General features: G+C 44.1%; 1 protein-coding gene across 1 annotated transcript in view; it reads left to right on the forward strand.

The window, feature by feature from the left end:
• ENPP6 (ectonucleotide pyrophosphatase/phosphodiesterase 6) overlaps positions 1-19,362 on the forward strand; it is a 31,258-nt gene extending 11,896 nt beyond the window's left edge. Inside the window, exons 2-8 of the mRNA XM_082758770.1 lie at positions 26-205; positions 5,444-5,555; positions 8,584-8,725; positions 10,017-10,196; positions 12,523-12,660; positions 15,214-15,337; positions 16,269-19,362. Of these exons, the coding sequence (XP_082614896.1) occupies positions 26-205; positions 5,444-5,555; positions 8,584-8,725; positions 10,017-10,196; positions 12,523-12,660; positions 15,214-15,337; positions 16,269-16,492 (1,100 nt within the window). The 3' untranslated portion in view covers positions 16,493-19,362. The remainder of the gene's footprint in view (positions 1-25; positions 206-5,443; positions 5,556-8,583; positions 8,726-10,016; positions 10,197-12,522; positions 12,661-15,213; positions 15,338-16,268) is intronic.
• The last annotated feature ends 6,613 nt before the right edge of the window (positions 19,363-25,975 follow it).

The following is a 25,975-nucleotide window of genomic DNA, read 5'->3' on the forward strand; positions in this document are numbered from 1 at the left end:
TTTTTTTTTTTCTCTCTCCCTGAAGGTCGCCACTGTGAGGTCCATCAGATGATTGGAAACTACATGTGGGACCCAAAGACAAATGTATCTTTCGATATTGGCGTGAACAAAGAAAGCCTGCTGCCTCTCTGGTGGAATGGATCGGAGCCTTTGTGGGTCACAATGACGAAAGAAAAAAAGAACGTTTTCATGTACTACTGGCCAGGTCAGTATGACAAAAATTACTACTTGTCAATGGTGCATCTTTACGTCTAAGCACCCCATACTCCAGAGGATGCCTTTTTCACACACTACAGTTCTGAAATACAGACAAGAATTACAAGTATATTACAAATCACTTAAGGAAATTAATTCTCTTTTCATAGGTCATGGCAGTTTGCATATGCTGAGGAAGGAAAACACTCAAGTGTCACTGGGGGTAATGTTCCACCAGACATTACCTTCAGGGACAGTGTTGGCTTGCGGAGCATCTCCTCCTCCACTGACTGCTCCTTCCTCCTGCCTACCTCTAGCCTCTGCTGTGCCAAAGGGTTCACAGAGCAATGCAGTAGACTATGTCGCTGATCAAAGTCAAACAATAGCCATCCTCCCCCAGTGTTTGTTTGTTTTTAACCAGGAAAGCAGTAGCTGGGAAATTAAAGCAATCTATTTTAATTGTGGGGCAACAAAATCCAGCTGAAAGCTATGCATCTTTTGGTGACTTGCAGTGAGCACTGTTGCCTTCCTTCATCATTAACTAACCAGAGGTCACAGCTGCTCTAGGTTTGAGCCATTCATCTGGAGGCACTTGGCCTTGCCATTCCTGCTTTGTTGGGTATTGGAGCACTGAAATCCCTAGGGGTAGAAAATAATGAGTCTTTTTAAAAAATATGAGTATATCCTTAGGCTGTCCACTGAGGGAACTGTGTGGAAATAAAAGTTCTAGCTGTGCAGCCAGACCAAGCCCCATGCAGGTTATCCACCTTCTTTGCTTCTTGACCTTCTAACAATGCAGCTTAAGCAGTAGGCAAATGTTGACTCATGCAACTGCAGACTGGAGGACCATATGTTAGAAGAGCTGTACTGAATACAGCCAGAGACAAGGCAGGGCAATGAGATCTGAGTCATTCTGTAGGCTCCCAGCCAGCCTGTCTCCTTCATACCAATGCACGGGTGCCTGGTCACGCTCTCCCCACGCAACGCAGCTGATGGTGTCCCGGGAGAAAAGCCACAGTTCTCAGGAAACAGAAGGAAGAGCAAACCAAGATGGAAAAGATTGAAAAGCTAGAGCATTTCTACAGTGGTGACAAGCAAGAAGATCTAAGGGTGACAATATTGCCTTACAATACTGGGCTGGAAGTGCAGACTAGATATAGTATTTTGGAATACCCTGAAAACAAAACAAAACAAAAACAAAACAAAACAAAAATTAATTTTATTGGGTCACCCAAGTGACTTAACAGCAATGCAAATAGTCAGAAATAGAAATTATAAAAGAATGTTCTTCTAAAAATTTATGAGAAGACCTGTTTCTACAGACTACAGACATTTTTAACTATTGAAATAACTGCACTGAGTAGATATAATTATGTACTGAGTAGGCGTAACAGTCTACAGAGGGCTACCAAAACCAAAAGAGCAGGATCCCTCTCTGTTAAATGCCCTTAGAGTTTACCAAGTTCCTACATGTTACCTTTTGAGCACTGGGGTCCAGATGTAACAGGAGTACACAGAAGTGCACAGAAGCCAAAATGCAGTAGCATTTATTTATTAAAATTTCCCCATATGATTTTTGAGGCATTTTCTAATTCCATGGTAAGCACGGAATCCCTTCTAAAAATTCTAGATTTATTACTTTAAAGCTTTAATTCTTAAAAAGGCATTTGACTGGGAAAGTGATCCCCAGCACAAAGTCTAGAAAATCTAAGCCCCAGCACAGAGGGACACAAAGCAGAAGGGGCACTGGGTGTAAATACTCTGCCATCACAGCTGTATCTGTGAGCCCAGCACAGACACAGCAAAGCCCATGTGTGGGCAGAATTCAGCTGGGCTGTCCTAGCCCCAGGAGCGGAGGAGAAAAAATTACCACCATGCTGAGTGTCCCAGCCACTGCTTGTGCTGAGAGCTCTCGTGGTAAGCACTTGGCTTGTAGGAACATTTTCCTGCCTTGTTCATGGCAGCACGGTCTCACTTCAGAGATGAACACAGTGGGTTTATCTTTTTTTTTTTTTTTTTCTCCTTTCAAGGCATTCCTGGGGTAAAAGGTTATATATCCTCTGAATATTTGATTGCTTTGTAAAACACAATAGCTAATGCCATATCGGAGGTGCAACACATGGTCTCACACCCAGGTCTCCTGTTGGAAGCATTGCCACCCCAGCAGATGGTGAAGCCCCAGAGGAGTGCAAGAGCCTCCTGGTGGTACCACAAAAGTCAAAGCTTTAGAGCGCTCAGCCTGGAGGGTGATGTAACCCCATACCCTCAAATAGTCTCATTTTTCAGCAGCATATGCAACAGCTTCAGCTGAAGTGCAGTGACATCTTTTCTAAATACTGAAATGAGAGAAAAGGGAAAAAAGCCTCCAAACCCAACCTTTTGCCATTTAAACACAACATTTTCCAGACCATGGAGCTAGTCTGGAAAGTTTTCAGACCTTTTTGTTATGACATGGAGTGTCCAACTGTTAAATCAATGTTTAGAAATGCAATTTAAAGCTGGCAGAGGTTCAAATCTCCATGTCAGATAGATAAAGAAGAATCTATATATCACTGCGAAAGAACTCCTTATTCCAGCTCCAGAAGTTACGGTTTTTAAATAAAGGTTTAGTGTCATATAAAACTGTGCAGAAAGGTATTTAACATTAAATCTCAGCAACACAACTCATCTATTTGTACCATGAAAAAACTTAACATTCCCTTTGTCTGGCTCCAAATCCTTTCAAATATCCTTTCCCATTATATTTAAATGAGAAAATTTACCAGCTGTCCTGGCCTCCACCAGCACAAAATATAATTTACTACAGGGTCTTCCAGGCCGGTATTTTGGAATTTTAACAAGCCTGAACATTGAAAATCCAATCTTAAGTCCTGCTCACTACAGGGAGAAACAAAGAAAGAAAGAAAGAAAACAGCACACACAGAAACAAAAAACAAACAACAACAAAAAAATCCAAAACAACAACAAAAACAAACAAACAAAAAACAACATGCAAGTTCTTGATGTCTAATCTAGGCAGCCTGAATTTTTAATGTTGCTGTCAATGAACTGCATGCTTGAAGACCAATGCTTAGTGGCCAAAAACTGTTTCTAATTGTTGCTGCTTTTGTAGTCTTTTATTTCATGCTTATCCCTTGACAATCTAGAAATAGCAAAGATAGAGATATCAAAAATATCTCAGATCCCCAAGAGGTTGATGCTGCCAATGAAAATTGTTTTGTGAGTAATTCTGAGGAATGGTATCTGAGAAAATTATAATCTGATGTCAGCATCTGAAGAGAAAAAAGAGGCAAAGTCATTATATTAGTCATTGGTTATGAGCAGTTATCCACTGAAACTAAACTGCTAGGCGTCATTTCTCAATTTAGTCATGACTGGCCTTGTGTTTCCAAATGCATCCTTACCACAAGATGGCTTTGGAGCCAGTCTTTTCCCAAACTCAAGTGTCAGAGGACAATTTGGCCATGAAGTTCCAGTTTTGTCCTGAAATACCATTTAAACCCACAGAGGAGTGCTGCATTGTCTCCAGCCTTGAAGAAGCCTAAAAACTCGAGTTTTGCTGCTGGTAGCACCCAGGACATCAAGCACAAGAGTGCATTTGAGCAACTGTGTCTTATGCTACTGATTGCAGGAATTTCATTGACCAAAATCCCAGCCAGGCAGATGTCATATGGGCGTGAGACCACATTGCATGGACCTGCTAATAGGCATGTGCTCAGCCAGAGCTGAAGATGTGTGAATTTATATGGTGAAAGGTTGTAATGGCCACTGCAGCAGAAGAAACTGGGCTAGAGTTAACTCCTTTAGAAATGGGTCACCTATCATTTCAGCATGTAAATTGGGTGTCTGTGTTCAAGCTTGTCAGCTGATTCATAAGCATCAGATTCCCAAAAGTAGGCTGTGCAGTTACTGAAGGCCTATTTTCAGCAAATCTTGGCCTAAATAGAGCAAATAGGAGATACATGGTATCCTAAATTGGACAAAGCCAAAAGCATGGTATTTCATGATATTTCACCTGTTGCAGTACTGCATTATTCGTAATTGCCTATTGCAATTCCCGCTGCAATGCCAAGTCTCTTGGTCAGCTTATTTTGCAAGATGTTTGCTTTTCCCTGTATCCCAGTATTGCATCTCAGCAGTATGAGCTCACATGGGCTGAAATGCATGACACAGGCAAATTCTCTTTACTGAGTGTGCCAGTGATTAAACCACTGCAAAACACCTCTGAAAGTAGCTCTGCTTGCCCTAGTGCCCCCTCTGGACTTACACCTCCTATGCAACCCTAGTTCTTCTCAAGCCATGTCAGCTTCTGACGGTCCATAATGCCCCTCTCTTCCAGCCCAAAGGAGAGGCAAAAGCAAAATGACCCAAATCTAGGCAGATCCAGGGTACTGCTTAGAATTGCCTTTTTGACCTGACTGTATTGCTGTATAGAGTCCATTTTCTAAAAGATCTCTTTTTCTCCTTGTGCCCCAGCAACACAGCAGAAAATGCATAGCTGTGATGGGAGGACTCTGGGGTTCTCTAAAGATAATTTGCATGAATCCAGTGTTTGTGAAAGCACTGTTCTTTTAAATATTAATGCTATTCAGCAGCACACAGTAACCAGAGAGCAAAAGGGCAGAAAACCACAAAAACAAGTTTTTGTGTGTTCAGGGCCATGTTCTCCTGTAGGATTTGTTGCCACAAATTTCTGGACTGTATTTTGCAAGGAAGGCTGCAAGTTACCAAGAGAGGTAATTGGTTTATACTGTTTTAACAAGACCTCCTGGGAAACAGATTTAATAGTGGAGAGCCAGAATCACATAATAAAATACAGTTTATAGAGGATATTATGATGTAAGATACAGTGTGTCTAAGTGGAAAGTATTTGCTGAACTTTGAGGGAACAATATCTAAATCTATTATGCTGGAAGTCTGGGAGTGAGGATACGTGGCCACAGTAGTTAAGATCAAAACAACCAAGTGATTTAGGTGGAAAGGGTCTGTCATGAGGCCATCGGAGCTTTGTCCTGGGAAGGTCACACACAGACCTCCTTTTAAAGAGGGAAATAAAAGGATCCAATGTTCGTTTTGCTAAAAGCACTCATCCAAAATGCCCCTCTCCCCTTTCCCATTCCCAACCACAAAGTTTCCAGCACGGAAGGTGTAAGGTAAGTCATGTCACAGGGAATTTACTGTGAACTTGGACCCCACACCGTGGGGTCTGTAATGAAAGTGCAAAACTTAGCACATTTTTCATTTGTAGGTTGTGAGGTCGAAATCCTTGGAGTCAGACCAAGCTATTGCCGCGAATACTTCAGTGTCCCAACAGACAAAAACTTTGCAGATGCTATCAGTGACGCTCTCGAGTCTTTCCGGTACGTCATTAAAACTCGGCAGTGTGGTGTTTCCTTCCCCAAGGGTAAATATTTGGTTTTACTATCAGCCTTGCTGTAGGACAGTTTTCAGGATTGGCTCCCACACAGGATGATGGAGTCCAAAACTGGTTCATAATACTGTCAAAGAAACACGCTCATATAGAGGAACAGGCAGTTATATTAAGATTAGAGGGAAATTTGTGTTCCTTTTTTCATGTGTAGATCACAACACAGAGGAGACATCCCAGCTGTTTTTTGTTTTTTTTTCCTTGCTGTTTCAAAAAACTTCAATATCAAGCTGTGAGAATCTTCTCACTGACCTGCAATAGCAGGCTTTGAAATGCAGAGAGTGCTCTTAGGAATTAGGAAATTTGAAAATTCAACTCCAGCCCCCTGTTTACAAGACCAATGTTTTGGCTCCTTCTGCATTGTAGAACATCTTAGGTACAGCACTTTTGGAGCAGGCTTTAATTCTGTGCAAATATGAGTATTATGGGAATATATTTCTCTGATGTCTCCTAGAAAAACAGCGTGCTCTGTATCCAGCTTTCCAGCTGCACCATCTCTCATCCAAACATTAACAAAGGGAGAGTTCCCAATAGCTTGTAAAATCAGGGAAGATTAGGTTTGTTGAAACTACACCACCACATGCATAGCCTATGCCTTATCTTTGCTATAAATCAGCTTCCTCTTTTAAAACCTTTTTGGTTCCATCATTTATCCAGTTTAATCCGAAAAGTCGCGTATTCGGATGCTGAGTGTTGCTTGTCTCCAAAATGATGACGGAGCTGTTGGGGACATGGCTCCCAGTTGCACTCCTGGTCCTGCTGCACAGATGCTCACAAATCACAGTGTCGTTTACAGCATGGGGCTTTGAGAGAAGCTGTCTCATGTGAGATGTTTGATCCTGAAATGATTTAGCTTACATTTTAAGGTTATCTGCATGTGACATGAGGAGCTCATATGCTCATATGGCATGTGCCATAGGAAGCTTTTGTGGAACTTCTGCAAAAGTTGTAATTCAGTGAATAAAGAAGGGAATGGGAAACTGAATACAGAAACCAGACCTGATTTCTGGCAGAAACACAGAATTACCACAGAAAGATTTTTGGTTGGGTATCATCTGGGGATGGGTCAGGATATGCCTGAAGCTTCCTGCCTGGGTCTCTGTGAAGGAAGATGTGTAAGGCTGCTCAGGAAGGGTTGCAGCTTTGTAACTGTGAACACGATTAAAAGCAAAGCACGAACTGCTAAAAGCTCCAGCCCTTCAAGCTGCTCTTTTGGGTAGCTGGAGTCCATTGAAAAAGTTTCAATAGCTAATTCACCCGGAGTCACAAGGCTGCTTGCTGCGGCCTTCAGTGAAAAGGGCAGGGACACACGAAAGTCAATAGGGCAGCTCACAAGAAGTGAAAGCTGGAAATTTCAGGAAGAGAGCAAATCCATGTTACCATGATGTCTGCAGTAAACTTCAGCTACAGCCTTCCGAAGAGCACAAACCCCACAAATTGCACTGGACCTGTGGGAGGCTCCCAGGGAGGCTCAGTCCCTGAACCATTTCCATTTGCACAGCATCCCCTCTTGAATTTCTGCCTGACTTCCTTTCCTCTGAACTGAGCTCCCTGCCTGCAGCAGGGTGAGGAAGAGGAAATAGGCATGATGATTATGAATATTTTTATCTGGATCAAATGATCTTCTAGTTACAGGTGAGAAGACACAAAGCAGTCTACGCAGAGAAATAACACAGGCACTGCAGCAGAAGAAAACTGCTTCAATAGGTTCAGTGAGAGTTTATGCAGCACAGAAGTTACAGGGTTAAATTTCAGAAACTAATTTGTCCCTAATATAGATGGAAAGTAACAATTAAAATGAAATGAAGGGGAAGGGAAAGGCTGCTTCACTTCAATGGTTTTAAAATCCTGCGGAGTGAGAAGGAGCACTGCTCTGTGGTGACTGGTGGAGAAATTCCCAAGGCAGAGACATTCAGCTGCCTACAGGACGCCTCTTTAGAGGCCTTTAGCAAGCTCACAAGTAAAATGATAGGTCCTAATTTCATTCAGCCAGTTCCTCACCTCTGATTCTTGTCTTCTGTCTCGCTCCTTACCACAGACTACTGGCAAGCCTTTATTAAGAGAAGCCAGACCTGTCAGAACACCACACAAACATCTTTTTGTAGGGATCTTGATCTGAATCAGGGCATGTCTTATGGATGGCACACCCTAGCACATATTAAGTACAGTAGAAAAAGACTGTTTGAACTTCATGAGCATGAATTTGTGATTTTATCCACACGACTGCTCTCAGGAAGGTTTACAGTGAGTTGTACAGTGGTCATGAAAATGTAATTAAGCACTGATGTATGTGCTACCCTTACTAATTGGGCTGAGGACATTCAGTGCAGAAATGTGTGACCAACTAACCTTGTTCAGCTCTAAGATTACCCCGTTTTTCCTCTGTTCATTGGTCAGATGAAATAAAAACCCCATCTAAAATCTCATCCCAATTCATAGCACACGGGTTTCTGCAGGGTTATGGAAGAGCCTGTCCTGAGTTGACCTGGGTAGTTTGGAAGGCTTCACACAGGAGAAAGCCAAAAGTGCCAAACCTTAATTAAACCAGATTTTACTTGTAACTCCCACAATCCTTTTAATAAGGGGGTTGACCTGTGGAAGAAGAACTCAGTATTTCTTCTGGCTCTTTCTTTGTCATTAAATGAATAGCCATCTTCCTAAGTTGAAGACATAGCAGAGGGCTCCCAGGCCAGCCTGTGTTCACACATGACAGTCTCTACCTGGCACCTCCAATGTGTGTGGGTGGGAATAAGAAGCCCAGTCGTCAGCAGCAGGTAGAAAAGCAGAGGCTGGAAGCAGACAATGTTCCTCTGTTTTTTTTGGGGCTCTAAGTCCGAGCGAAGAGTGCACTGGTAACTCCACCAGCCGGGAGGGGAAGGCTCCTAGGCCTGTACGTCAGGGCTCCTAGGCCCATGTACCTCAGCCTCTCCCCCTCTTTCTCCCTTCCCTCCAACCTCCAGCAATGGCAGTGCCGAAATGGCCGCGGTGTACTACGAGCGCATCGACGTGGAAGGCCACCACTACGGCCCCTCGTCCGAGCAGCGGAAGAGTGCCTTGAAGGAGGTGGACAAAGCCTTGAGCAACATGATCACCCAGATCAAGGTCAGTGATGTCAGAAAACCGAGCTCCTGGGTGCTGGGTTGGATGTGGTACTTAGCGACATGGTTTAGTGGGTAATATTGGTGGTAGGGGGACAGTTGGACCAGATGGTCTTGGAATTCTTACCAACCTTCATGATTCTATGATTTTGGTTTTCCATATGCTACAATCCTCACTACCTGTTCTGTAGTGATCAAAGTACCAGCATCTGCCGTTCACCGTGCGCTTGTCATCTCAGAGCCCCCAAACGATGTGTGTCTCTTCCCCAGGTGCCAGTAACTTTGCCATTACAACAGTTTTTAGAGAGACCTTTTCAAAAATGGTAATTAATTGAGACCATAACACAGCGTTTGAAAAGTTCTAAAAACTGCTTTTTGTGGCACTATGAAGAGCCTATTTAATGCCTGTTAATTGGATGCATTGGCTGTAAATTTTTATTTCCTCAGAAAGAGAGGCTATTGATATCACGTGGAAGTTAAGACACCATTCCCCCGATTCTTATTCTCGGAGATGGCGTTATAATCCTCCTAGTGGATTATTACCCCAATAGCCCCAGGAAGCCATAAACCAATATATGTGTTGCTCTGTTTATAACTTGTGTTGCTGGCTGGAATTTATGGCAGGCGAATGAATCAAAACTACTTGTTTTGTAAGGTTTGTGGAATCAGGCAATTAACTTTTATGGTAGTTTTTATAGTACCACTCAGAACTCTGTACGTGAAACTTTGTTTTAAAAAACGCTATGCAAACAATTTTGCGGTGAGAAAGAGACGATATCAAGCCTTCGGGTAAATGTCAATTCTGTGAATATTTCTGCTCTCTTTTCACAAGGATAAGTACACCTTAGAGTTTTCTATGTGCTTCAGCAGGAAAATATATTTCTATCTTCACTAAATCATAAGAGCTGTAATGCCAAGTGGCTGTGTTTGGGAGGGGAAGAGAGAAGGCCTTTGCCACAGGTGGTACTGTGACAAAGTTGATCTTCCACAACCATTTTTACCTACAGATAACAAACAGTTGGATAAAATCCTGCCCAAGACCAAGTGGTACAACCAGTTTGTGGGGCTGGGATGTATCATCTGCTTACTTAGTGGGGAACTGGGTCTATTTTGCCAAATCTCTCCTTGGTGCTAACCTGAGACTCTCCCAGGGCAGCAAGTGAGAGCGGACAGCTGTTGTTACAAGTGGTGGCTGAGCTCACTGCAGGATATTTGCAGCCACACTACTTCTGGTGGCCTTCCACTAAAATCAGAGGAGGTCAAATGGGGCTTAAAATTTGCCACTCACTCCACAGAGCAAGGGCCTTCAGAATGATGTCAACGTCCTCCTCTTCTCTGACCACGGGATGACAGACATCTCGTGGACAGACAAAGTGATTGAGCTGAAGAACTACATCAATATGAGCGATACCATTCAAATGAAGGACCGGGGTCCTGTTGTCAGCCTTTGGCCAGTTCCAGAGAAGCACACAGAGGTAAGTACAGCTTATCAGTATTGATTTGTTTCGTGTTTTCTTGGGTCTTATGACAATTGTTTCTTTTGTTTGGTCATAATGTCTAAATTCTGTTCTCAGAGATGTGTGCAGAAATCAGCCTGAGGTTCGTCTCAGGAGCCACACTTTGATCTCATCACTGAAGAGAATTCACACCAGACAACTCAAAAGCATAATCCTTCACTATTATTTGGCACAGATACATGCTTTCAACCCCCACCACTATGTGCTTTTGATAAATAGCTAGAAGATTTTCACTCAAAATCCTTTTTTGAAATGTTATATATATTAGTCAATTTATTGACTCATTAGCTGGGACTCTTAAATGATCTGGAAGAGGTCAGGCATTCTTATTCCAGTAAGCTTCTACAGAGTTTGAGGAATTAACTCAATTAGACCAGAATTACCAAAAAAGCCCACTTTTACAACGTTCTCCTTTGAAGAATTGTGATGAATAAGCATGTTGGGTTAAATCCCTTATAAAAGCCCAAGGCTAGAACTGCAGGATTTTGAGGAGCAAATTAAAACAATACAGAAAGAAATATGGAAACCACTTAAAAAGAATGAAAATGCAACATCTGTAACTAATACACTAGTGAATTATAGTTGAACTAGAAACCAGTGCTTGAGAAGTCTTTTTTGCTGTCCTCAAAATAGAGATGAGTGGATGTACAAAACAGGCAGTCCACACTCCAGGTGATTTTTTTTTCTATATTATATTTTAGCTAATTCCAGTACATCATAGGACATATGATTCTTTGAAGAGAACACTTGCCAATTGCACTCAAAAAGGCTCTCTAGTAATTGTACAGCTGGGATATCGCAAACATTTTAAATTAGTGCCAGGACTGACAGTTGTCTTAGAGGCACGTGTAAGTCTATCCCTCAAAGTTCCTGCAGGGTATTACAGAGTTTATATATGTCCTCCTCAGCCTTAACTCATCGATCTCTAGTTTTGTACGCAAGACCATCGAACAAGGACAAGTATAAATTGCCACTTCACACTGACATGTTTTGTTTTGTTTTGTTTTTCTGACAAAGCCCTTAAGCACATGCTTCTCTTTTGTTAACCAGCCTAATATCCCCAAGGAGAATAAAATGCAATGTCTCACATCATGGTTTTATTTTCTTCCTTCATTTCTTTTTAGGACTTCTTACTGGAGTGCTGCTACTTTAAGTAAAATTAATTTTTCTTTTTCCCACGAGCCAGACTCCGCTATCCTAACTCACTTTGGAAAGCCCCGTTCAGGAATTAGATCGTATCAGAATGTAGCGGTATCAGATTTAAGAGTTATGCCACTTTGAAGCACCAGAAGTACTGATGAAACACAATGACCATGCACTAGTGGGAGGGTTGGGCTGAGTCCTGCCATCCCACCCTTATTCCTTCTTTCTGGTGACCACAGACAGGGCGGGGAGTTTCAGTGTTGGATAGATGCATGCATGAAGCACCCCAGCTAGACAATGCAGATTGCATGTGTACAAATGCATCACATATGCAGGGCAGACTTCACTAAAAGGGTAATGAAGAACCTTTCATTCTTGTTGCAGTCTTTGAAGAGCTCTTTCTTCCTGAAGATTATTTGTATATAAGCAAAGAGTGTTTTAAGCTCTGGGGACTCCAATAGCGGCCTTCTTTATGGCACATGAACATCTTCTTTAGGCATTTCAAATATTTTCCTGAATAACTGTGGCTTTAACCACATTTGTGTAATTGTATTCCAGATGGTATGATTAATATTAATAGGCCACCAGCACAGCATTGTGCACCTTCAAAGCTGCAGGCATTGACTGATTAATCTCACAGCATCCTTGTAAAGCAGATAAGTAAGCACTACCAATCCCTTTGATAGGGATAGAGAGGTTAAGTATAAGAAACCAAGGCAAGGTGGTATTAATTGTTCGCTCAAGCACACGGAGGGAAGAAGAGAATATCCCTTTTCCTCATCTGTCCACTTCATGTCTTTGAGCACCCTTCTTTTCACCACTTAGCTTATGGTCTCCTTTAGTTTGGTTTTCACTGGTCCGTGTCTGTATGTCTATATACTTACATGCATACATTTGTGAGTGCATGTATTATAAGTGTGTATAATGCCTAAGTTTTTCTATCTGCTTATGGCCCAACTTTTCAGAACCTCCAAAAACTTATAAGGAGATTTTGCATAGCCATCACTTTAGGACTAGCAATGTCCCAAATTAAATGAACTGGGGATTAGACATTTAAAAAACTCATGTGTATCTACAGACCCATAGGTGTGCATATGCTCTTTATAGCCATATGGTATCCTAACATTTGTTTTCTTTGCAGATATATCAAAAATTGAAAGTTGTGGAGCACATGGATGTTTATAACATACAGGATATTCCAGAGAGATTTTTCTACAAAAAAGGAAAATTCGTTTCTCCTCTAACTCTTGTTGCTGAGAAGGGATGGTTCATAGCAGAGGTAAAGTACAGAAGCAAAAGACATTAATGTGAAAAGGTGCAATGCATGAACTCAGGAAGAAGAACATATAATTCTGTGCTGGACATTGAGTCAAAATATTACATCATTTACTTGTGCTGACTGCAGTGCTCACATCAAACATTGCGTGCTTGAAAGATCCTAAAGACACGACACCTATGCTGATGCTAGACAAAGTTAAGAATATATGATGGTTCCTTAAAAAGGACATTTTGTATTTTCCATTATGGTCGTGTTGATTTACTCCTCTTCCCCCGCCAATTTACCATCCTCTCTCAGTTCTGCTCTTGACAGATGTAAAATGATTGCTCCCATTCCAAGATCTTACTGTCCCTCCATTCAGTGGTACTTTACTACTTTTCTTTCTGTCTGGCTTCCCACCCACCAGACTCTATTCTAAAAACACCCCTTTTCTCCCAGGTCTTCCAGCCACAAAGAGAGTCAGGTTGTGGGTTTACTCCTCAGAGATACCCAGTGCACACATGGCAATTCTGAGAGCCTGTTAGGCAGACAATCAGACTTGCATATTAAGAGATTTGCATACCAATGTATTATTACCCCTTATCATTATTATTGTCATCATCATTATTTTGTACTTGTATCTCTGCTGACCATCTCCACACTGCAGACATCAATCGCATCCCAGCACAGCTCAGAGGTTACGTTGTCAGTAACATGGTGACAGAGCCAAGGAGTCCTGATCTTTATCTGTTAATGCCCCAGCATGGTCATTAGGCCATATTGCCTTGCAGTTCATGGGAACTCAGCTGAGCATCTTCCTGCACCACCCTCAGAGGTGTTGTTCACCTGGCTTTGCTCAGGATGGTCCACACTGCCACATTTCTTGCTAACTAACCTGACTTTAGGACAGGGATTTCCACAGTTAAATAAAAATACATATCTAAAAAAGCCCAGTTGTTTTGGGGTACAGATGGATGAGCACCACACCTCTGGTTAGAATACATATTAAAAAGCCACAGTTAAGGTTCAGACTAGTAAAGTAAGCATTGGAAACATTTTTGCTGATTTTTTTTTTTTTTTTTGAAAAACTATAAGTAAATTCTTTTGTACAGTATGAAATTCAACACAGAACATTTTTACATATTCTGTAAAAAATGCTCTTTAAAAAATCATTGAAACTCTGACAAACCTTAATAACAGTGCAGCAAACACTGCTGCTATGGTAATTATTTCTGTCTCTCAGCCCATTCCTTCCCATTGTTTCTGATTTTCAAGAATGTCCTCTCATTAATTCTGTCAGATCTTCCTTATCCTCAGTACGTTTTCATTATCCATGAATGGGATGTGAAAATGAAAGTTTCCTGTCATATTTTTTAAGCAATAATTGAGCCTTCTATTATACTTCCTGCCCAAGCCATTGCAGAGAGGATATTCAGCTCTTCGCTATCACCCTCATGGGATGTTTTAACTCTCTGTTGGCTAGTTGTTAGATATAAGCTGTTTGATTCATTTCTTTTTAACACACTTTGCCTAATTATTTTTTTTGAGAGGCAAAGGGGATGTATGTGGAAAGCTGTTTTGGAACCACACCAAGCAGAGCACGACGTACGGAGGTGCTATGGTAGGACGAGGGAAACGAGTCTGTTTTCTCCTTGCCTTGCTCTGAGCACTGTCAGGGAAATAGATGGAGACAAGGAAAGAGATTTAATTTGTCAGCTAAAATTGTTCAATTATCTGCTACATCTGCTGACTATTACACACAAAGAAACACAAGGGATACTCCAGGGGTTCCTGTGGAGAGCAGACGAAAGAGCTGCCCTTCGCAGCCATAATCACTGCCATCCTCGGTGCTCCTGTGCACGGGAATGTCCTTCTCTGGAAGAGGAGGGAAACACATTCAGAAATGACTCGATGCTCCGGGCAGGGGTAGTGGCACCATTTGCCCCGGGGTGGGATGCAGGAGACTCTGTCGGGGCATCTTCTGTGCTCCTGTGATGGAGCAGGAAGCCCAGGCCTGGCTTTAGGAAACTGCAGCTCCTGCTGTGACCACTGGAGAAATTAACACCAGGGGGTTAACGAACTGTCAACTGATGTTCCTTGTCTTGGTGAGTGAGATTCCTACTATAGTTTTAGGGATATCCAGAGTGTTGCCTGGGCTGCCATCCCATGGGACTAGCTGAACTCATGGAGTGGGTTGGTGCAGCATTTCGAGAGGACCCTAAGGATCGTTTCTTCCCCAGGGGCAGGAAACGACACCGCTACAGCTGGTCTGTCAGGAGCTATCAATATGCAGCAGGAGAGACTAAGGAAGGAAATTAAAAGTATGGCTTAGGAGTGTAATATGGGGAAAGAAAAACAAGAATTATGATTCCTTATGAATTCCTTAAAGCAGGAAGATAAAACTTGTCCACGCCAGAGACAGGGGAAGGAAGAGAGCAAAGGTTGCATCTTGGACTGAGTTCCCTGGAAGGAACCTCCTTGCTTTAACCCCGTGGGGTGGTGCAGCACGTGGTGGCACGTGGTGGCAGCGGGTGGCACGCCATGGTACTAACGTGCCCTGCTGTTGTTTCCCAGAGCAGGGACAAGCTGCCCTTCTGGGAGAACGGCACGGGGAAGAGGGAGGCCTGGCAGAACGGCTGGCACGGCTACGACAACGAGCTCATGGAGATGAGAGGCATCTTCCTCGCGTACGGGCCAGGTACGATGCCACCATCCCTGTCCCCACCAGGGGCACAAGTGGGGCTGCCCCAGCCGGGTGTCCCGGCCCTGGCACCCACCGTGGCACCCGGGGCATCCCACTCCTCCTGCAGCACCATGGCCCCTGCCCCAGCATCCCTGCAGCCCCTGGCACATCAGGGTCTGGGAGGCACTCAAAGATTGCACTTATTATAAGTAGATATCAGGATTTCCTCATCCTAGTCGGCACTGTGAAGGTTTCCATCTCTGTCTCTATTTCATAGCTGAAGAAACAGTGCAGAGAGAGGTGAAGCGATTCGGTCAGCCCCTCTCCTATGTCTCAGCACAGTAACTCCATCCCTTTGGCCTATTTTCCAAGGCTGGCCTAAATTTTTAATTCTTTTTGAAACACATGAATTCTCCTTTTGTTCATGGATTCGGACTCACTAATGCAGAGGGCTGTCTTTGAGGAGGCTGAAACTGCAGCAGACCTCACCCACCTGTCCGGCGGGCAGACACGAAGCCCCTCATTCCCCCTTCATTGGACCCTTTAACCATTAAGTTAGTCCTAGTCCTAGTCCTAGGCTATGGCAACAGGCAGGAATGAAAGCAAAAAAGAGTGCAAAACACCATTATTTCAGGCTTTTATACCTACCAGTATACACAGCAAAGTAGCTCCTGTATTTGTGTATTTATTTATTGTAGTTTTCGGTTTGGGAATCAAATTGGATTTGAAGTAAAAATAATGAGTGCAAGCATTTAAAGTGTGTTTGCTGAGCCATGCCACAAATTGTATAGATTATAATTATCAAATATAACCTTACAAATTATACTCCAAATTACGCTGAGCATCCCAGCCTGCTGGGTAAATCCTTGGCGTGGCAGCAGAGTCCTTGCCCCACGTTTCAGGGGCCGAGCCCGTTAACGCCTCTCTCCGCCTGCTTTCCCTGCAGACTTCAGATCCAACTACCGAGCGCCTCCGATCAGGTCTGTGGATGTCTACAACATCATGTGCACCCTCGCAGGAGTACAGCCGCTGCCAAACAATGGCTCCTGGGACAGGGTGGAGTGCATGCTCAGGAACACGGCCGCCCTGGCACCGCTGCACCAGCGGAGCAGCTGCGCGCTCGCCCTGGCTCTGCTCTCACTCCTCGCCCAGCAGATCTGGTCGCTGTGATCCCCGAACAATGTTGGTCACTGTCACCAGCAACTTGATCCTTCTCCTTTTTTTTTTCTTTTTTTTTTTTGGTATGTGTGTGTTTTGTTCTTTGTTTCTGTGTGTTTTGTTTTTTAAGTTCTTCATTTGAATAATAGCTTTATTAATAGAGTGCTGTCCCCCGCTCAGCCGTCGTGCTCCGCCAGGCGTGAATCCGACCCGTCCTGCTTTTACAGCAGTTGTAACGTGAAGACGAGGTTTGTGCTGCTTTAAACACAGCCAGGAAAGCTGGTGTCGCTGCTTTAGAGTTACAGAGCTGGTGATGGGAGCAGGATTCAGGCTGGCTAACAGCAAACTTTTCTGGTGGGTGCACATGGAGATCCCTGGACATCCAGCACTTCTTACCCCAGCACACTTAACCGAGAGGCTCGCCCTTGTTTCTGCTCCTGAGAAGCTCAGGGGTGGAGGCAGACCTCTGTGCATTTACCTTGCTGTTTCTGGCTTACTCCTTTATCTCCAGCAGACCTCCACTTCTCCTTACAGTGCCAGCCAAGCCCAGTCCCTACCGATCCCTCCGTCAGAGAGCCAAGCTCTTTGATGAGCAATCGTAGTGCCAAGAAAGGTGGATCAGCAGGAAAGCAGTGAGAGCATCCTACTTCTCCCAGCCTTTCCTTCTCTGTTTTCCCTTAAAGCAAGCCCTGGCACTGCGTGCCCCTGGGGCTGGGCTTTCATCAGTGACCGCAGCTGGAGGGAGGGCTGGGGCAGGAGGGGACTGATGGAAATCCTCCACACCAAAAACTGGAGGACATTGAAATGGCATCTGGACACACCAGGTTAAGGAGCAAGTACAATGAGGAAGCCTGGCATTTAACAGCCTCTCTGCTTTTCCTGGTGAAGATGGTATCCGCTGCTTAGTTGTTTTTTGTTAGTTTATTTTATCCAATTGTGTTTCTGAAGGTTTCCAACAGCTACTACTTTTCTACCAGCTCCTGCTCTCTGCATCTCTGCCGTTAAAGCAATGTGGTGGGCAGCACATTCCCTTGCTGTTTTTCTTTAGAGGTGGTATTCTGCAGCAGGGAGAGAGGTTTACACAGATGCATCTCTCCACCTCTCTCTCAGTTAAGCCTAGCTCAGATTTCCACCTTGGGATATGAAACTCAAAGTCGTAATGGTTGACTTAAATATAGCAGGAGAGCATGGGGCTGCTCTCGGAGGTAATGCATCTGAAGGTCAAGTCAAACGGATGATATAATCCTGAAAACATCGACATAGCAGACATAGTAAATCCCCTGAAAAAAAACATATATATATATGATTTTGCCCTTACTCATCCACTCCAGTGGATCTGCCCTGGGGCAGTGCTCAGCACAGGGCTGGCGGGGGCTGGAGGCAAAGCCAGCAGCTTCAAAGTCCTCCTCTGTTAGCTTAGAAGATGAAGTGCACTGAATTGTTAAACTGTCCAGTTGTCAGTCCTTGGTGTTAAACATGGGAATGTATATAAGCTGTGGCTGTGGTGGGTCGTTAGACAGGTGGTCTTTTTGCATCATTAAGTTTCTACTGTGAAATAAGCATATCTTGAACAGAGCCATAAGGGTCTGATCCCACAAAGTGTCCTTTCCTCCCGGGGAGGCTGACGGCAGGCTGCAGCCTTCAGTCATGCCTTTAGGAGCGCTCAGCACTTTTTCTGATATACCTCTGAGCCAGGAGCTTTCAGTGAAAAACTGCCTTTGGAAGGATTCAGGTCCCTCCCCGTGCAAAATAAACTTCTAAGATGTGTTATTTGTATGGATCCAGAATCAGGCACCATTCTGGTACAGTGAGTTTAAGGGTGAATGATTACCCTATGAAAAAAAATAAAAATACAACGCATTAAACTTGACAAAAGACTTCTGTAATAGCTATAAAGATTTATGTAATGTGTTTTTAAAGCTCAAGTGAACCATCAAATCAATTGGAAAAAAAGGGGAGAAAATCAGTCTTTGTTATTAGACTGTTGAGTATAAAAGGCAATTTAGTGCTTTCTAAGCATTTGCAGTAGCTGTAAAACAAGCATCTATTGTTCAGAGTTCCCTGTTGCTCTTTAATGGACCAGGCTCAATGAATTCGCTGGAGCACATTTTTAAAGTGAGAAAATTATCAGCACACAAGATAACCAAATGACAAAATTGCAAATTCTTGCTTGGAAATCAACAGGATATGTACAGGGCACGCTAATCCCTCCACAGTCTGCAGTTTTAACTCTGACAGTAAAAAGAAGCCAATATTCAGAACTACAGATCCTTAAAGTACAGGGATATGTTCTGATGCTCAATGGCAGAAGCAGAAATCAGACAAACAAATCAGGTCCATTGAGTTGTTCCAGGGATGGGCCACAAGACATGAAGCTGATATTGTGTGTACTTTGTGTAACTCATTTTTGTCACGGTGGCCATATGCAGTGTCTGTCCTTGGAGCAAATACTGCAGAACAAAATCCCTAATTGTGTGAGGTGTTTGACCTTAATGCAAGCAGTGTGTGTGGCAATACACCTCAAAACATACTATATAAAAGGGAAATTTGATGGTAGATCTATAAGAAGCTCATTAGCTTCATGGGAACTAGAGTTGGTTATGTGTGAGAAGCACATCTTTCTTCTGGAAGTTTGTACCTCTGAATCAGTTCACATTCTCAGTCAAAAATCAGTGTCTTGACTCTAGCCTATTTTTCTGTGTACTATGCAACTGAGGTGGGTGTATTTTAAAAACTGGTTCTGAATGGTGTTTTTGTATCATGACTGATTGTGAATGAGTGAATAAATCTAAGAATGCTGTTAGAAAAAAATGAATCTTTTTGTAAATACTGTAAGATTTGGAAAAAAAACAAACAAACAAACAAACAAAAAAAAAAACAAACACACACACAAGAAAACAGCAACAACCATAACACTTTGCCTTTCTTGTTTGATTGCTGCATCAATGTGTGATAGACGGTGTTTGAAGCTTCTGCTGATTAATCATCAGCAAGATGAATGATAACATTGTTTAGAAATGGCAAACTTGTCAGCATGTAAATTAGGGACATGAAATGCATCACATGAGATGCTGTAGCTTGTATATGCAGTGCTTTTTTCCAGACGTATTTCAGTATTAAAGCTTTTGAACAGGTGCATTTTTCACTATTTCTTGTAGCAATTTACCTGCATTAATAATAGTAAGGGCTTTCTTGCCTGCTGCATGCCCCTGCTTTGTAACCAACCTCTGGCCTCCTTGGTGTGTGTCCCCTCCTTGGTCTCTGGGACACGAGCAATCTTTTTACCCTATGTTTGCACAGCACCCAGCTCGCTGGTGCCTGCTCAGTGCCTGCTTGGGGCTTTTATGTGCTTCTCTGTCCGTCCAGCTAGTGAAGAAGGCTCAGCAGGCAAAGCTGGCCTTGTCCTTCCCTGCCCAGCTGGCCGATGCTGGCCAGGCAGATTGCCAAGGAGGGACTGACTCTCACTGCGAATTGGCTCAGAAATCTCTTCTACATTCAATAACTTCTCCAGGGTAACACAAAGCCAAGCAGGCCACAGGGTGCAGTGGAGAAAGGTGGAAATTTGCACCACTGCTCCTCTCACTGGGCACATAAAGAACTGGGGCCTCCAGGAGCATCCGTCCAGGGAGGTGTAACTCACGCTGTTCAGTGGACATGACAAACCATTTTGCTCCTCTATGAATGAGCCCTGAATGGTCTCTCCAGACCCGCTTCTCCAAGCCCACCTTGTTGTGACGTAAGGTGTATGATGTGATGTGTTCACCAGATGTGGTCCTTCACCTGCCGTGCCACCTGTGTGCTCACCACTGATGGGCGAAGATGTGGACACACTTCCCCCCTTTTCCTCCTCAAGTAGACCTGACCAACAGCATGGTCACTAATTTCATGAAATGAAGATAAAAGATGGGGCCTACTGAATCCACCCACACTGCTTCCAGCAGGGCAGGGTCTGCCCTGCTCTTCCAGCTGCAGCAGACACCGCTGTTTGGGTAAGTTTTCTGCAGCCAGCATAGGGAACTGCTCTGCAGAAAGTGCTGTGCTGGCCCAACTGATGGATGCATACCCACCACTCCCCCAATATATGCATCTGTAATCCCACCAGACCACTTCCTCGGTATTCACAGCTCTTACCACCCAAAGGAAAAGAGGGCTTCAGCAACAAACTGCAGAACTGCAACAAGATTTATGGCTTTTGCTCTCGGTGGAATTTATCTTGTTTTCCTCGTATTGTTAATTGTCCAGGGGTGCAGGGAGGGGAGGACAGTGCAAAAGGGAAGCCCAGGGAAGCAGTGCAGACATACTAATACACTAATGACGCCTTTAATTCACACCAGGACTCTCTTTGAACTGTCAGCACTATGTCAGCATCACTTGCCAGAGATGCTCCCCTGTGTCCCAGGAACACATGGCCCACAAACAGGAGGGGAGGATACAAGTGACTGCCTGCATTGGTACAGTCAGCTCCTCAAGCCAGTGCCAACAATGGCAACTTCCCATCTAAATGAGGTCAACCATTTTCACCTGTGAGCTTGGCAGTGATGTAATAGCACAGTCGTCCAGGGCTTGGGGGATAAACTCTCCAGCCTCCCTTGGCTAGCAGCCTACATGGCTGCAGCCCATGGAGAAACACTTTGCTCTTGGCCCAGGCGTTGCACACAGAGCCGTCTGCAGGAACCAGGTTTGCAAAAGTCTGTTTCTAGTTGGTTTGGAAAAAAAAATGAAGGGTGAATTAAGAGATTCTGTGGTGCTGGCCTTCTTCCTTGTCTCCTAACTGCTAAGTCAAAGTATCAGTAGGAAGTTAAACTCCACACCTCCCCAGGAAGATGCAGGCTGGATGACTTCTAGGCACTCTGAAGTAAAAGGCACTGAATAAAACTCCATTATCTTCCTTCTGCTCATTTTACTTGCAAGGCTGTGGCAGAGATGCAGGCCAATATAAAGGTTCTGTTTTAAAATTAAATATGGCCTTATCAAGGGAAAAGCTTTGAATCTTCCATGTTAGCACGAGTTTGTTAGCTGTTTTGAAAAACAGTTTTCACTTAAATGAAAACATGCTTTTGTGTAGGTGCAGAAGCAAATTTATATTAAAGGAAGGCAACTGCTGAGTGTTCAAAAATAAGAGCATTTCAGAATTAAAAAGTTGAATGGACACCTTAATTCCCAGGCTTTGTACTGGTGTGTAAAGCTGTATAGGTTAATATGGTAAGATTTGAACTATATGACTCCCTGTTAAGTTAAATAGTCATTCAGTCCATACTGTTTTTCCCTTTCCCAGATCACTTTTGTTTCCAAAGATTTTTATTTTTTATCAAGGTTTTAATTATTTTGCCTTTATGTGTTCCTCTACTGTCCGTTGCTTTCTTTTAAACTGGTACCCAGAGAAGTCCCCTGAATGAGGCCAGAGGGTTGGGAAAAGGCCATCAAACGAGTGCAGTGATGCTCAGGTGCAAGTCACCATGGACTCGTGAAGTGGCATGATGTTATCTCAGCTGTGTCAACTCTGTATCAGTGACACAGTTTCTGCTGTGCAGCACAATTTCACCACAAAATTACCACCTGCTGCCACCAGAGCTGCCTCAGTCCCTCTGAAATGAGGCTTCCTCCAGTGCAAAGCCCATGCCTCAGACCCACGCTGCAAGACAGCCTTTTCCACGGTTTCTGCAGGTTCCGTGGCTGGGTGGGAAGCTTCATTTTTTACAGACACAAACCAAACCCAACCCAACCCAACCCTCCTGGGGCCACGAGCCCTCGCAGCCCGGCCGCCATTACCGGGCTCGGAGCTCCCCCTTCCGGCCCGCCGGGGGAGAGGGAAGGGCGGAGCGAGCCTCCCACCACGGCTCGCTCAGGGCCAGCTGGGCTCCGCGGGGAGCCTGCAGGGCCAGTGAGGCGGTTCAGTGTGCACTGCAAGGGCCGAGGCTGCGGTCCTGCCAAGGTCCTTCATGCTGTAATTTCTCCGCTGTAATGGTTTCCCCGCTGGGTCTCGCCCCTGCACGCAGCCGTTCCTCACACAGCTTTCTCTGTTGGCCCCTCCAAAGGATGCGGAGTTGGCTTCTCCCTCACTGATAGCACTAATATGCCCCCGTTGTTATAAATGAAGACTCAACTCGATCTGAATTGAGTAATATTTATAAAAGGAATATTTATAACAGGTATAAAAGGTAAGTAAACAGCGCTGGGTGTGCGGGGAGTCTACGCTCCACCAACACGCACACATGAACATCAAACAGTCTAAACATACAGAACATGGCTTTACATACTAAACCCGGGTACACTTATACATACGTACAATCAGAAAAGGTAACAAACAATCCTTTAAGTTCCATGATGTAACAGTCTCCATTTTCCATTCCTTTTGAGCAATATGTCTCGCTTTAAGTTCTCAAGCAACTCGGTCTTCAGGCCTTATGTATCCCGTTCTTCCCGGATCGAAGAGAAGCATATCCATCTCCTTTTCAAGGCCAATAGGCCTGGGTCCAAAGGCACGTCCAGGTCAACAGGGGGCGGAACAGCAAAGGCCTTCGATGGCTGTAGCAGCAGAGGGGCCCATGGCGTAGCAGTCGGATCAGTAAAGGAGCCCACAGCTCCCTCACTGTCTGGCAAACCACACGTTTGTGATAGTGGCCCCACAGGGCTCTTTAAGGCCTCAGAGACTGCTCGCCAGGTGCCGAGCAATCCCACTGCGACCTTGTCGTTTTTAGTTGCAGAGTCCCACACCTTGACCTCAGTTTGGTCCCATGTTTCAGGATTATAAACTGTCTGATTGTTAATAAGGAGCTGTAAGGTTACCAGGACAGTCTTTGTTTTTAATGACGTATGATTCCCTATAATGTGCAGCTACTTACCAGCGAGAGGCAGCTGTGTGTACAGGTCTGCTTCTCTCAGCTTGAGCTTCTCTCCAGCTCCGGTGCGCCCATTTCCAGCGACTTTCTGTACGAGCTTCTCTGAGCGGTTTGCTGACTTTGGCCAAACCTATCTTTATGAGGTGATCAGTGTGCCTGTTCCCGCCCTGGTCTCCATTCTGCTAGCCTGTTCCTCTTCACTCCTTTTTCCTGTTTCTTTATTGATGACGTAACTTCATCATGTTGCCTTCCTTTTTGCCTTCCTTTTATTTTTATTTTTATTTTTATTTTTATTTTTATTTTTATTTTTATTTTTATTTCTCCTTCTTTCTTGAGGGCAGGCTCCCCTCTTATACCCTTCTCCCCACAGCAGTTCCTTTCAAAACAACTTTTCATTGGTCAAACAACTTTGCCTATAACAACATCAGCAAACGCCCAGAAACTTCCATGCCTTAACGGCTGGAGAACAAGAGAACCACCTGGAGAACAAGAAACCGGAGACTGCATGGAGTCTCCTGAATCACCCTTCTTTGTTCCCTCTAAACTCTTTTACATTCCTGATGGCCTCATCGTTAAGAGTCTGATGTTATCAGCTCCAGCTTTGACCCGCTGTGCTCCTGCTCCCCTCACTGTTTGTAGTCTTGGCAGGTCTTGCGGGACCGACCCTCACAGTCGTCCCTACCCAAGTGTAGGGTCCTCCCTGGATATTCTGGGAGCCCACCGCTCCTCTGGGATATTCTGGGAGCCCACCGCTCCTCTACCCCTCATTGCAGAAGCAGAAAGAAGATCCTGAAAGGGACTGGACTTCAGGGACCAGCCATGCTCCTTCAAAGGTCTGACTGAGCAAAGGAGGCAATGCGCTGCCTCCTGCATCACTAGAAGGAGCCAAATGAGATGAACAAATAAATGCGAGCCCCAAGAACATGAGGATACTTGCTATCCATGATGCATGGAGCTTCCCAGCAAAATAAAGGTTCTGTTTTATGCAGAAATAGCTAGATACAATTGAGTTTGCAGCAAACCACTGCAAGTCTCCAGCTTCACTTCCTCACGTGGGCATATCACAGAAGCGTTGGTTTGGGTTGGCAGGGAACTGTGAAGAACATCTAGTCCAAGCACCCTGCCATGGGCAGAGACACCTCCCACTAGATCGGGGTGCCCACAGCATCTCCTACATGACCAATTTTCTGTGACTGCAGGAGTGGGCACTGACAACTCTTGAGCAGCCTTCTGTTGTTCTTGAGAAATTAATAATACATTAAAACATTACTCAGCACTTGTATATATAGCTTGATGAATATTAATTAAGCCTCAAAATCAGCTGGAGATATCAGCATTGCTTCCTTGCCAGACAGAAAAATGGAGGATGAGATGATACAGGACATTCACAAAGGCTACAGCCTTTCTTCAGTACATGCAGACAGGAGCCTGTTCACCCAACGGGACTAAAATGACCAGTGTATACAAAAAAGTATTTTAAAATTGTAAATTGTAAAAATCATATATACCTTTTTGTGCTCCTTTGCTCAGGTTAATTGTGCCCCTGTAAGCCATGGCCATACAAATTGACTCAGGAGAGGCCTACTTGTGGGTTAAAATCAAGGTTTTAAAGCAGCCTCCCACCAGCAGCTGTGAAGGACAAAAAAAAAAAAAAAAAAAAAAAAAAAAAAAAAAAAGCTTAATATCTTTCAAGGTGGAGAAGGTGGAGTTGAAGCAGTTTATGAGTTTATGAGCTGGATTATACAAGCTGCTTGCCTCTGCCCCTCTGGGGGCTGGACTGGATGACCTGGCATGTCCCTTCCTGCCCTGATCTCAAATGTTTTTTTTTACAAGGACATTTCTGACAAAGAACTTTTTTTTTTTTTTTTTTTTTTCCCCTTTAAAAACAGTAAAATCAAGAGAGCCCTGAGCTTTCTCTTTGTATTTCATACAAGAACAAACAGGAAGAATAAATGCAAGTCCTACCAACAAGAAGATACATAATACCCATGATGTGGGGATCTTCCCAGCAAAATAAAGACTGTTTTATACAGAAATAGCTGAATACAGCTTGTAAATGCCCAGCAATTAATCACAGATTTGAAGAAATACAACTCAGTCATGAAGGCTGAATTTTAAATGCTCTCTTCTCCTGTTTGGACAGTGACAAATTAAGGCCCATAGAAAAGCAGGTGTGGCTCTGGAAGAAGCCCTCTGAGGGCAATTAAAAATGGGAAAGCAGCTGGTAAGTGTGCAGATGTGACAGATAGAGCAGCTTAAAATATTAATACAAAGGAGGAGAATGGAGGAATTAATGGTGTAGGAGCTGAGGCAAATGAAACAGCACCTGATTTCCAAATGGGGTTGTGCTACCTCGGATAAAGTGCCTCATCGTGAGGGATGGGGCAGGTGCTGGCCCAGGAAAGCCATGACAGCGACATGCCCTTGAGAGCTGCCCTGTGCCCTTTGACGGGCTCAGAGCAAAGCCCCCAGTGAAGGACACCGCAGCCTGCAGGAGGTGCTGCCCCATATGCCCCACGGCTCCACCACAGCCTGTTCAGGCACATCTGAAGCTGATGGTGCAGACACCTCCAAAAACATCCACGGAGCCCAGTAACGGGGAGAGCTGGATTTTCCAGAGTCAGCTCTGGTGAGAGCTTGGTCAAATCCAAGAGAT

Source organism: Aythya marila (assembly GCF_965140915.1).
Source record: "Aythya marila genome assembly, chromosome: 4".
NCBI lineage: Eukaryota > Metazoa > Chordata > Aves > Anseriformes > Anatidae > Aythya > Aythya marila.